General features: G+C 38.9%; 2 protein-coding genes across 2 annotated transcripts; one reads left to right on the forward strand and one right to left on the reverse strand.

Moving 5' to 3' along the window:
* LOC104776837 (ATP-dependent DNA helicase Q-like 5) lies at positions 3,808-10,315 on the forward strand. The gene is made up of 19 exons (XM_010500976.2): positions 3,808-4,906; positions 5,007-5,060; positions 5,187-5,299; positions 5,404-5,619; positions 5,695-5,773; positions 5,889-5,942; positions 6,024-6,098; positions 6,212-6,265; positions 6,367-6,411; positions 6,503-6,597; positions 6,684-6,813; positions 6,955-7,053; positions 7,174-7,229; positions 8,385-8,487; positions 9,019-9,147; positions 9,264-9,433; positions 9,599-9,623; positions 9,718-9,833; positions 9,923-10,315. Exons 1-19 carry the CDS (start codon positions 3,869-3,871, stop codon positions 10,017-10,019), a joined length of 2,748 nt encoding a protein of 915 aa, XP_010499278.1. The 5' UTR covers positions 3,808-3,868; the 3' UTR covers positions 10,020-10,315.
* LOC104778909 (putative CCR4-associated factor 1 homolog 3) lies at positions 12,024-13,170 on the reverse strand. The gene has a single exon (XM_010503320.2). The coding sequence runs from the start codon at positions 12,891-12,893 to the stop codon at positions 12,024-12,026; it is 870 nt and encodes a 289-aa protein (XP_010501622.1). The 5' UTR covers positions 12,894-13,170.

Here is a 13,177-nt window from a genome sequence, read left to right on the forward strand (position 1 = left end):
GTGCTCTCACCACCTACATCGGCACCACTCACCCCCGAGATAACATCCACCTCCTTCACTATTGTGGGGACTATAATATCCTTGCTAACCTCAGAGGAACCCAGCACCGCGATCTCCCTAACAGGAAGCGAAGAACTCGCAACCACATGTACATAAGGGAGCTTTGTGTCTAGTGGATCTTCCACTTCAGCAACAGTTATCCCATCCTCCTGAAATAAAGCTCTACGGGCTAACGGGGCCTGTTTAGGCTCACTCTCGACAGTCGGAACCTCAACTTGAACCGCCGCCTCCTTTGCCTCCACCGGCATCTCCCTAAGTGCAGCAACATCAGTAGACGCCGCCCGACGATGCCGAAATTCGTTATATTGTACATAGGACTGGAATCTGCGCTGCTTTCCCCGACTGGTAAGTTAGACCGAACCCTCGATCCCCCTACCAAACTTCCCCTCATGAGACCGCTTGCCATCCGCCTGCGAACCCTCACCAGCAGATCTGTTTCTATGTCCCCCCGAGAACCACCCTCCTGACCAGGACCTCGCTGTCTCTCTGCTGTGACAACACCTTTGTAACTTTGAAGCCGTCTATCTGCATCATCCTTTGGAAGGACAACCGGAGCCGAATCATTATCCTCCAAAGGTGGACAGTGATCCTCATCGTGACACAAGCTAAAGCACTTCCGGCACACCCCAAACAGTCTTTCATATCGAAGCAAGACTGTGGTTTCTTCACCATTAAAAAACTCGACCTCGGTCTCGAAACAAAGAGGCTTGAGACCATTCACTGTCACCTGGACTCGACCACCATCGATGTCTACCTCCACCACAGACCCCAAGGCTTCTCCAATGCTCCTAAACGTCGGAGCAGCCCAGAACTGGAAAGGTACACCCATGACACGAACCCAAAAGGTCAGAGCTGAGGGATACGAGGGATCCACCGTCGGACTCCACTGCACCATGGAGACCATCCAGTGGTCAAAGTGAAAGGGAGCCATCTTCAGAGCTTCGACAATGTCCTCTTCATCGTCAAAGCTTCGACAATGTCCTCTTCAACGTCAAAGTCGAATTGGAACTTCCCCATCCCCAGGTCCGCACCAACCACCTTTCCCTCGAGTTGCCAGATTCTGGGAAACATCAAGAGAAGGGACTTCATGTCTTGAGCACGCGGATTCAGGCATCGACCCAAAACCGTCTTGGAGTATCCCTCAATGAGAGCCGAATTGTCGAAAAAGGGAATCTTCACTTTGCGTTTAGGCACCGTAGAAATATCACCCTTTGTACCCGAACCCAGACTCAAAAACACACTCTGTGACATCTCAGAAAACTTTGTAATAGTACACCCGGAAAGAAAAGACAAATGACAAAACCCAAAAACCAGAGACAAATGTGAGATGAGATGTGTTTGATTCTTGGCCAAAGAGAGGATTTTATACTCAGCCTGAAAAAATATTCGCCATAACTCTCCCCCAAAGAAACCATTAAAGAGCACAATCTCAAAATTTCTTCGATATTGTAATCCTGTATCATGAGCGAGACACCATAAAATCAGATAGCACTAGATCCGACGACCATAACACTTTGCGACCCTTATATCTACAAGAAATCGGACCCAAATCGGGTACCAATCCTTCCTCAGTCCTTCCTGAATGACCAAACCAAAGGAGCCCCATAAATGCAGATCACAGATCGGATCAAACCCCCACCGCAATTGCCGTGATACCGCGCATCTCCAAATATATCTCCCATTATCCCACCACATCCGGAGACATAAAACCAAAGATCGCCATTGGCAAAGCACAATCGAATTCAACCGAATAATCAGAGATATCCCAGAAAAACCAACCAAAACCCATAACACAACCCAAACAAAGGTACTCATGGTCGGGTTAAAACCCTAGAGTTATCGCAATCGCCATCGCCATCGTCCGTGGAAAGTTTATTGGGGTTGTCTCTATTTCTAATCATTTAAATATAAATATTATGATTAACAATAAATTAAATTTTGAAATTATTGTTTTCTGTTATATCATAGGGTGATAAAGCAATTAATGTTATGATACCATTATATTTTTTAGTACATATAATTTAAACACAATCAAAATGTAACTTATAAATTACTATTTAATATAAATTTGAGTTGTGTCTTTAATACAATATATATGATTATTGAATATAATGTGAGTTTTTTATATATTAGAATTTTTTTTATATTAGATTAGTCTATCATAAATTAATTTGCTTTCTGTTTTTACTTTAAAATGTATGAAACCATTTTCTATTTGTATTTGGTTTCAATTTGTTATATTTTTTAGTTGGGTGATCAGTATTTTATTTTTAGGTTCTATGGTGTGTGATTTCATTATGAAATATATTAGATGCTAAAACAAAAAAAATGGAAGGAAGATATTTTTGTAACCATGTTGAAATTCAAAAAGCAAACTATACAACAATTATCTTTTTTTTTAACAAACTATACACCATATAAAATATAAATAAAATAAATTCAAATAAAGAATAGAATGTTAAATTTAAAATAAACTTAATTCATGTATTCATATTATACCTTAAAAATAAATAGTATAATTAACAATAAATTAATTTGAAACTATTGTTTTCTATTATTTCTTGGGGGAGATAAAACAATTATGTTATGATACCATTTTTTTTAGTATATATGTTTTAAAGATAGTCAAACTGTAACTTATAGAATACTATTAAATACAAATTTGAGTGGTGTCTTTAATACATTATATATGATTATTGAATATAATATGATTTTTATATATATATATTTGAAAATTTTCTATATTTTTAAATTAGTCTATCATAAATTAATTTGGTTTCAGTTTTTACTTTAAAAGTATGAAACAATTTTCTATTTTTATTTGGTTTCAATTTGTTATATTTTTTAGTTGGGTGATCAATATTTTATTTTTAGGTTCTATGGTGTATGATTTCATTATGAAATATATTAGATGCTAAAACTCAAAAATGGAAAAAAGATATTTTTGTAAAAATGTTGAAATTGAAAAAATAAACTAAACAACAATTCTCTTTTTTTAACAAACTATACACCATATAAGATACAAATAAAAGTTAAATAAAAAATAGAATGTTAAATTTAAAATAAATGAGAATGGCATCTATCACAAAAGTAGAATGCCAAATGTAATTAAAGAGAGAGAGAGACAGAAAGAATAGTTATTGAATAATGAATCGGTAATATTGTAACGATGAAGGCCCAACAAAGCATAACGCTCGAGCAATCCCATAAACAAACAACACTATATAACCTATATAATTTAGAGTCAAGAATATAATTTATGTGTGAAAAAAGAGCAACAAAATTAAAAGATCATATGGAAGATGAAAGAATGTTACATCGGATTCCGCCGCTACACGCCAGTAATCCCTCACATGACGAGAATATTCCTCCGGCGTAATACTGTACTCCTCACACACCGTCGTCCTACTCATCTTCTCCTCCGATGATCCTCCTCCTTGTCCCTTCTTGATTGTCAAAGTAAAAAATAAGTTTTTACAAAACTAAACAACATATAAGAATTTATTTTTGAAAAAAAATCTAAAGAAAATTAAAAAAAAAGGAATAAATTTCTTACAAAACTAAAGAACATATAAATAGGAAAGAAAGAATTTATTTTTGAAAAAAAAAACTAAAGAAAATTAAAAAAAAAAGGAATAAATCACTTACCAAAAAAACAATATGTTTAGAAGATAAATAAAATGGCGGGAAAACAAAAGGGAAGAAGAGCCCGGAGGTGGCAATGGCAATGGACCTTACACACAAAAAAAAACCCCAAAAATTCTCAATTCCTCACACAAAAAAAAAAAGAAAAAAAAATCAATTTCCGATGGATTCCGATTCAGACTCCGATGGTTCTCACGTCTCCGCCACTCCTCCCCGAGACCCATTTCCACCACCTCCTAGACCTCCACAGCCACCGTCAAGTAAGCCGCCGCCGCCAGTCTCCCTTAAAGTTGCGTCTTCTTCTTCTTCTTCTTCTTCTTCTTCTTGTCACTCGAAGCCCAAAGCTCCAAATCCTTCACATAAAGCTCCAATCCAGTCCTCTCTCCCTCCTCCTCCATCTCCCTTATTCACCAATCTCCCCTTCCGGATCTGCGAATCCAAACCCGTTGTGTTCTCCTCTTCTGTTTCGTCCTTCGCCAGACTCCGCAGCAGAGCTTCTCTCACAACATCTGACGAGAAATTGAAACCGGACGGCGTCGATTGTGTGGTGGAGCCACCTCCGGTAATAGTAGCAGTAAACGCACCTCCAAAACCCCTTAGGAGAAAGCCTCCTAATCTCATCACCGATACTATAACTTCTCCACCGGTGAAACCTCCGGTGTTTCGTACCACCGGTAACGGCGAGGGTAATTTCGTGAAATTGAACTTAAATGGCAAGAGAGGGAAGAAGTTTCCGAGCAAATACAAGGGCGTCTCCAAGTCTAGAAGCAGTTACGCTTTCAGAGGGAAGCGATACAAGAAGAAAGAAGCTGATGGCCAAGGCGAATCCTTGTTGGAGGAAGACTCTGATTTGCAGAAACAGGTAGAGGAAGAACCTAATGGTTTCATCAGCTCAGTCGAGGATGCGATTCTTGCTGTGAAGACTGAGGCTTCTGATGAGAATCTGACCAAGCTGTTGAATTTAGTCTACGGTTATGATTCTTTTCGAGATGGGCAGTTGCAGGGGATCAAGATGGTTCTTGGTGGGAGTTCAACGATGCTGGTGTTGCCTACTGGTGCTGGTAAGTCTCTCTGCTACCAGGTTCCGGCAATGATTTTTCCGGGAATCACGCTTGTTGTGAGTCCTTTGGTTTCGTTGATGATCGATCAGTTGAAGCATTTGCCTTCAATTATTAAGGGTGGTCTCTTGAGCAGTAGCCAGGTGTGTGTCACAAAATGTTTTTTTATATATTGAGGTCATTTTCTAGTCTTAAGAAGTTTCTAATGGAGTCTGCTTTGGGGATTTTTTTTGTTTTCAATAGAGACCTGAGGAAGCAACAGAAACATTGCGGAAACTTAAAGAAGGCATAATAAAGGTATGTTCTATTAGGGAGTTTTGGACGGCTTTACCTTTGATAAGACTGTGTGCTATTGTTTAAGGAACTTTAGCCAGGGGATAAGCTAATGAAAGTATTTGATTTGGATTTATTGTTTAATTTCAGGTTCTCTTTGTATCTCCTGAGAGACTTCTCAATGTAGAATTTTTGTCAATGTTTCGCATGTCGCTATCTGTGTCACTTGTTGTTGTGGATGAGGCACATTGCGTATCAGAATGGTGAGCTTCTTGGCAACTGGTAGACTGCGTTTCTCTGTTGACTGTAGTATCTACTGCTTTTCCTTGTTATCTTTGTCTTGGTGATTAAGAGCTACTCTAAACAGGTCTCATAACTTCCGCCCTTCATATATGAGGCTCAAGGCATCAATGCTGTTTTCTGAACTCAAGGCAGAATGTATTCTTGCAATGACTGCAACCGCCACTGCAATGACTCTTCAGGCTGTCATGTCTGCACTAGAGATTCCGTCAACCAATCTTATTCAGAAGTCGCAACTGAGAGACAATTTTGAGTTGTCTGTCTCATTGAGTGGAGCTAACAGGCAAGTGCTTTGTTTATAATTTCACCTTATCGCTCCTCCTCTAGTTGTTACTGAGTGAGATCTGAAATTAAACAGAATTAAAGATCTATTGATTTTGATGGAGTCTCATCCATATAAGGAGATTCGAAGCATCATTGTGTACTGCAAATTTCAGGTAAAAGTACTTGATAATCTACAGTTTTTTTTGACGCTTTACAAAATACATTTTTGATTTCTTACTGTATCATGCATGATGCTAACTTAAGCAACTTTGGGCGGTGTTTGCGCAGTATGAGACTGACATGATAAGCAAGTATTTACGCGATAACAACATCAATGCAAAGGTTGTTTCCATTTTAAAATCTCCGATATACCTGTATCTATGGCTGATTACACCCTAATCAAGCTTAACTCGATCTATTCAGGGTTATCACAGTGGTCTTCCTGCGAAGGACCGTGTTCGCATTCAGGAGTCATTTTGTTCCAACAAGATTAGAGTGGTGAGAAAACAAGTTCACTGATTTCCATACGCTTTGTGTCCAATTTACACATCCGAACTACCACTGAAAGTTAAGCAGATGTCAGTATTCAAATATTTTTTATGTTATGGAAGGTTGTTGCAACTGTGGCATTCGGCATGGGACTTGACAAGGGAGATGTTGGAGCTGTAAGTCTAATGCAAACCCTTAGCATGCTTGAACATATCTTCAACTACTCGCATCTTGTATAATAGTATACATGCTTCTAAATTTTCTGAGTCTGCTTTAGGTAATCCACTTCAGCGTGCCAGGCAGTTTGGAAGAATACGTTCAGGTTCAAACCTTTTTTGTTTCCAGGTTCCTTTTCAAGCTTAGTGATCACTGTGCACATAACGTTCTCGGGAAGCTGATTGAAAATGTTACAGGAAATTGGACGTGCTGGTCGCGACGGGCGATTGTCTTATTGTCATCTCTTTTATGATAATGAGACATATCTAAAGCTTCGGAGTCTTTCACACAGGTGATTGGTGTGGGAATAATCATCTGTCGTGGCATTGAATTAAGAGGATTTTAAGCTTACCTTTGCTTTTTCCCCTTCTTCTTCAGTGATGGTGTCGATGAATATGCAGTTGGAAAATTTCTCACCCATGTGTTTTCCACTGAGACAAAACAACATGAGAAGATAAGCTCGCTAGTTATTGAATCTGCCTCTCTCAAATTTGACATGAAGGAAGAGGTTTGTTTAAAAACTTAATGTCATTTCTTGAAACCCATTGTTCTCTACCTTTATATTATCAAGTGTTTGATCTTGTGAGAAGATGGGCGGAGAAAAAGGTTTTAGAAAGGATATTCTGAATTTTCACTGTGGATCTGGCAGGTTATGCAAACGATTTTGACACATTTGGAGCTGGGGGAAGTTCAATACCTACGTATGCTTCCACAACTTAACGTCTGTTGCACTTTGAATTTCCACAAGGTAGGGAAGCTGTTAGCTGAATACTTTCGTGTTTAGTGACAAGTTTCAATATAGTATGTTCATTAATGGAGTATTCTCGAGACTTTTGATGCTCAGAACATTGTTATGCTATATGTGCAGTCTTCTCCAAACACTCTGGCTGCACGAAATACCATAGTTGCAGCAATTCTGAAGAAGTATGTATTTATTCACTTTCTTCAGCTTTGCTAGTCAAGCGATTCTGTAGAAATATTAAAGTTGCAGCAATGCTCAAGACTTCTCTGTTGTGTTTAGGTCTCACGTGAAGCAAGGGTTGTATGTTTTCGATATACCAGCTGTGGCCTCTAGTATATTTGTTGCAACAGCANGCTTCTAAATTTTCTGAGTCTGCTTTAGGTAATCCACTTCAGCGTGCCAGGCAGTTTGGAAGAATACGTTCAGGTTCAAACCTTTTTTGTTTCCAGGTTCCTTTTCAAGCTTAGTGATCACTGTGCACATAACGTTCTCGGGAAGCTGATTGAAAATGTTACAGGAAATTGGACGTGCTGGTCGCGACGGGCGATTGTCTTATTGTCATCTCTTTTATGATAATGAGACATATCTAAAGCTTCGGAGTCTTTCACACAGGTGATTGGTGTGGGAATAATCATCTGTCGTGGCATTGAATTAAGAGAATTTTAAGCTTACCTTTGCTTTTTCCCCTTCTTCTTCAGTGATGGTGTCGATGAATATGCAGTTGGAAAATTTCTCACCCATGTGTTTTCCACTGAGACAAAACAACATGAGAAGATAAGCTCGCTAGTTATTGAATCTGCCTCTCTCAAATTTGACATGAAGGAAGAGGTTTGTTTAAAAACTTAATGTCATTTCTTGAAACCCATTGTTCTCTACCTTTATATTATCAAGTGTTTGATCTTGTGAGAAGATGGGCGGAGAAAAAGGTTTTAGAAAGGATATTCTGAATTTTCACTGTGGATCTGGCAGGTTATGCAAACGATTTTGACACATTTGGAGCTGGGGGAAGTTCAATACCTACGTATGCTTCCACAACTTAACGTCTGTTGCACTTTGAATTTCCACAAGGTAGGGAAGCTGTTAGCTGAATACTTTCGTGTTTAGTGTTAAGTTCCAATATATTATGTTAATGGTGTATCTTCGAGACTTTTGATGCTCAGAACCTTGTTATGCTATATGTGCAGTCTTCTCCAAACACTCTGTCTGCACGAAATACCATAGTTGCAGCAATTCTGAAGAAGTAAGTATTTATTCAGTTTCTTCAGCTTTGCTGGTCAAGCGATTCTGTAGAAGTATTAAAGTTGCAGCAATGCTCAAGACTTCTCTGTTGTGTTTAGGTCTCACGTGAAGCAAGGGTTGTATGTCTTCGATATACCAGCTGTGGCCTCTAGTATATTTGTTGCAACAACAAATGTCTTAGCTGAGATTCAAACTCTGAAGGTTGATAACACTTTTCTCTCAAATATGAATCTGTGGCTTAGTACCAGATATCTCAAGTTTCATTTCATCTTAATAAGCATATTTATCTAAGCAAGGGAGCCATGATTGAATTGCATGTATTAAAAGTGAAGAAGAAACTTAAGTCTACAGAACGGAAGGACATATGAATTGAACAGAACTGATAGACACATGAGTTATCTTCAGGAGTATTACTCTAGTACAATATGGAAGAGATACTTAACTATATGGTTGTGATAAAGTTTGATTCTATCTCTCTATGAATTATTGGTATAGACTTTACTGAGAAAATTTAACTCTACTGAGGGAAATGTATATATGAATCATGTTTCATCTGTTTTGTTCAATTGCTTGCGTTCTGTTAAGAACTCTTTTGTGTAAGTTCCACTTGAACTCATGAATTTAATTGATATTCCTGATCTCTAATTGATGGTGTTGAGTACTTGATCTTGAGGTTGATTTTCTAGCGCTGTTAAGATTTTGTTCGTTGATATGTCCTTAAAATCATTGTAGATGAAGGGGGAAGTGACATACGAGTTGAAGGACCCTGCCTTTTGTTACACAATCCTAAAATATCCAAGGGAAATATGTTCATTGTCCAGTCATCTTACCAAGTGGCTCACAGAGATTGAAAGTTGCAAAGTAAGTTCTTAAGTTTATCAACTGCAGCTAACAGCTCCTCACTCTTCCTTGGTTTATCTTGACATAAGTTCCAACATGTGTGCTTATATGTAGCGATAATTTTGCATTTGATATAGGTGAGAAAACTGGATATCATGTCTAGTGCAGCTGTGGCTGCAATCAATGTCTCCAACACTTCAGAACTTAGTTTTGGTGCCAAGCAAACTATGAGCCTGCAAAGCAGAATTTTGGATTACTTCAATGGTGACGATAAGTGTGACACTCCGAGCAAGACGACTCAAAATTGGTACTAACAAGATATTTCACTTCTATTCATATATATATTCCAAATTATAGTGCATAGCAACAAAGGAAATTAAAACTGGGGCTGTTACATACCTTCCCCTCATTATTTTGGTTTGTCAAAGTCTTCTTTGCATGAAATTGATCAACATTTATATTGTGGATGCAGCGCCTTTCTACGAGCAGACATAAAGGTGAAGATACTGCCAAGAAGCCACATTGTTGTTTATACTTTTTTATTTTGCCTTGTATTCAAAGAATATTCAGTTAATTTTGTGGGGAAAACAGGTGTTTTTGCAGAGTAATCGCCAGGCCAAATTCACACCAAGGGCCATCGCGAGAATAATGCATGGAGTTGGAAGTCCAGCCTTTCCAAATTCAGTCTGGTCCAAGACTCATTTCTGGTATAGTCATCATCATCTAAACCAAGCCATGCAAGTGATTGTTTGATGATGGATGGTACATGTGATTTTATTGAAATATGGCTTTGCAGGGGAAGGTATATGAGCGTAGACTTCCGTGTGATAATGGAAGCGGCACAAACAGAACTGTTCAATTTTGTTGACAGAAATGCAGCTTTAGCTACATAGAAAACATTATCGAGTGGGACATGAACATTTACACAGCTACTTGACCAATAAATAAGGGAGTCATAGTGAATCACAGGTAAGGTCACATATTCTTCAGCCCAATTCGGATGAGAATAATGATAGATAGCAATTCTAACGTCTAAGAGAAAGATGTAAGAACTAGAGGCTTTGAGTAGATTTTGATTGGAATAGAATATTTATACTAGAAACTTAACCTTTGAGCTTTGTCTGGATCAAAAAGCTGTATTGTAGTATAATTATTTTCATTTATTTGTGTGTATTCTAACTTAAGATTCATTGAAATATTTAATAAAGAAAAGTGAAAGTTAAATCTTTGTGTTCAAAGAAAGATGTGGGGGAAACGAGCTATTTCCCTTGCTGGATGGAGCCCGAACTTGAGACACAATTTATATAGCCATGTCAACTATGACCAATCCCTATTTCCCCCCCAAATTAAAAGTTTTACACCTATATCACCCTGAAAAAAAAGTTGTATATTTAGTTACACTCAGACCTGATTATGTGACGGTTTACTATTTGTTTAACCGTCTAACGAATAGCCTAAACCAAATTTGACCAGATTAAACCTGATTTGACCCGAGTTTGTTGATTTAACCAGATTATGACCTGACTTAAAATATATCTTCCTCTCAATCTTGAAAAACCCTAAATCGAAAAATCCCCAAATCGAAAAATCTCCAAAACTTGAAGAACCCTAAAAACTGCGATTTCGAGTTCCTTCGAGTTGAGAGACGATGGCGTTAGTTGAGAGAGATCCCGGCGGTGATTACGACAAAGAAGGTGAAGATCGAGACGAATTTCACATCGAACAGCTAGTTGACGACTTTAGCGATGAACCTCCAATCCGCCACGATGTGTACCCAGAGAGTGAAGACGATGATGAAGACGGTCCAGCAAGAGCTCGTACGAATATGAGGCGTGGTAATGGAGAGTTGTGTATTTTTTTTGTTTTGTTTATACTACTCATGTTTTTCACAAATGTTTACAGGGATCTGTACTCCATATGTTGTTAAGTCTCTTGCGGCTGAGCACAAAGTAGCATCTACGGCTAAGGTATCAACAAGCACAAATGGCACATTTGAAGTCAGAATCAGTGGAGACTCTCACCGTGTCTGTCTAAAGAATATGACTTGTACGTGTCAGAAGTGGCAAATTTGTGGCATCCCATGTGAGCATGCATATGGTCTCATCATTCATAAGACGCTAAAGGCTGAAGACTATGTCTGTCAGTGGTTCCAAACAACTATATGGAGGAGATCAATGCATCTACCTCATTCAGCAAAGCTTCATCGACCCACTTGAACGTGTGTTCATCGTTCCGAAGCTACCAATTTCCCAATAATTAGAACCAACCAAAATAACCCGACTGATGAAAAAAGCATAACTTTTACCTTATTTGTTGCAGCAAAACTACAACGGTAGTATCTCCGGTAAGGATTCGGATCAGATTTCGAGATCAATGCTACAACAGCTTCCCCGCACCAACATCTCTTTGGCACACCGAAAACTCTTCCTCTCGCATGAGAACTGGATGATGCGGTCGACTTTGTTGATAAATTGCTCATTCTGAAGCTCGAATTCGGTAATGGGAACCCAGAAAAGAAGACAGAAGAAGAATAATGCCAAGTCAAATGTAGGGTTCGTGATATTTGAAAATTGGGAATTTGTGGGTAAGGAATCGGATCGTAGCTATGTAGGGATCGGGTCATAATTGGTTTAATTTTGGGTTTATATCGTTTGGTCTGCGGTTCACTGGATAATGAAGCAATTCAGGCTCGGGGTGATATAGGTGTAAAACTTTTAATTTGGTGGGAAATAGGGATTGGTCATAGTTGACATGGCCATATAAATTGTGTCTCAAGTTCGGGCTCCTTCCAGCGAGATATGATAGTTCTTGGGGGGAAATAGCTCGTTTCCCCGAAAGATGTGATAAAATAGAATATGTACATAGTAGGCTGCAGTGCAGTCATGTTAAACGTTAGATCATACATAGTTCATTCCATGGCCGGCACCACTGAAGTAACCACCAAAAGATGGGTAAGCATCATACTCCATGGGCATGGGTATGGGTGGCAGCTGTGGTACATAACTTGTAGCCATCATAAGGTCATCTTGGTATTGCTGCTTTCTCTTTTCGTAATCATGCAAACCGCAAGCCATCGTGGTGAAGATACGAGCCGTGAGTTCGCTGTCAGAACCAGCGTGATGAGCTATTCCGACACGCCTCATCTGTAACGCATCTGCTATCTTCTGTAGTCCGTAATGGCTACTTATCCCGCTGCATAACTCAGCTATTTTCTTGACGTCAAAAACATCTCCCAGAAGCGTCTCCACAGCCACCTCAAAACCTTGTTTAGTCTTAGGCAACGGTTCTCCTCCGGTTAAGCCTTTCACTAGATAAGCCTTGTCGTATGAGCCTTGAAAAGTAACCCAACTCATCCTTTTCGTCTTAAGAATCTGAGCAAACTCTCCGAAGAACTCGTCAATCCCGATTCCTTCCTCGCGTATCTTGTCAAGATTGAGGCCATTACTTCTCAGAAACGCGATAGATTTCTCGTTGTAAGCGTCAACTGATACGTCGAAATCAGAGAAATTAACTTCCCATGTTCCACGGGTATCTCCGTTACCGTCCAACAACGTAAAACCTAATTGAATGAGATTGGTATTGCCGACGTTATACCTCATGTCTCTGTACCGGGTTTCCTCGCTCGCTTCTACAGGAGTCTCCAACAAGCATCCGGGAAACTCTGTATCTACAGCGATGAAACAACTCTTTCTCAAACAATCGCTTATGGCATCCATCTCTACTTCCTTGTTCCATCTCCAAACTTCACCACCACGACTTTGCTTCATCTCTATGATTTTATCTTCTTAAGGGTTTCAGAGCAACTGTTTTATTATTTTTCGGGGACGAGAAAAGCGAATAATGAACAGTGCATCCTGAGTTATATATATTATGGCCTGATTTGGTTTTTTACTTTTTATTTATCCAAAGATTATTTTTGTTCACAGTTTCCTTTTGTTTTTCTTTCAGCAGGACACAAAAGTTTCCATTTTGTAATGGATATTAATATGTTCGCGTTGACTTTTTGACTCATAGTTTCTTGTTCGACACGAGTTTTCCTTTTCTGTTTCCA

The sequence above is a fragment of the Camelina sativa genome, chromosome 3 (assembly GCF_000633955.1).
Source record: "Camelina sativa cultivar DH55 chromosome 3, Cs, whole genome shotgun sequence".
NCBI classification, from domain to species: Eukaryota; Viridiplantae; Streptophyta; class Magnoliopsida; order Brassicales; family Brassicaceae; genus Camelina; species Camelina sativa.

Excerpts from the sequence above, each read along its gene's own strand:
- LOC104776837 (XM_010500976.2), top strand. The coding sequence starts at position 3,869 with ATGGATTCCGATTCAGACTCCGATGGTTCTCACGTCTCCGCCACTCCT. Across the intron at positions 5,061-5,186 it reads TTAAAGAAGGCATAATAAAG|GTTCTCTTTGTATCTCCTGA; the intron begins GTATGTTCTATT and ends GTTTAATTTCAG. Across the intron at positions 6,814-6,954 it reads AATTTGACATGAAGGAAGAG|GTTATGCAAACGATTTTGAC; the intron begins GTTTGTTTAAAA and ends TGGATCTGGCAG.
- LOC104778909 (XM_010503320.2), bottom strand. The coding sequence starts at position 12,893 with ATGAAGCAAAGTCGTGGTGGTGAAGTTTGGAGATGGAACAAGGAAGTA.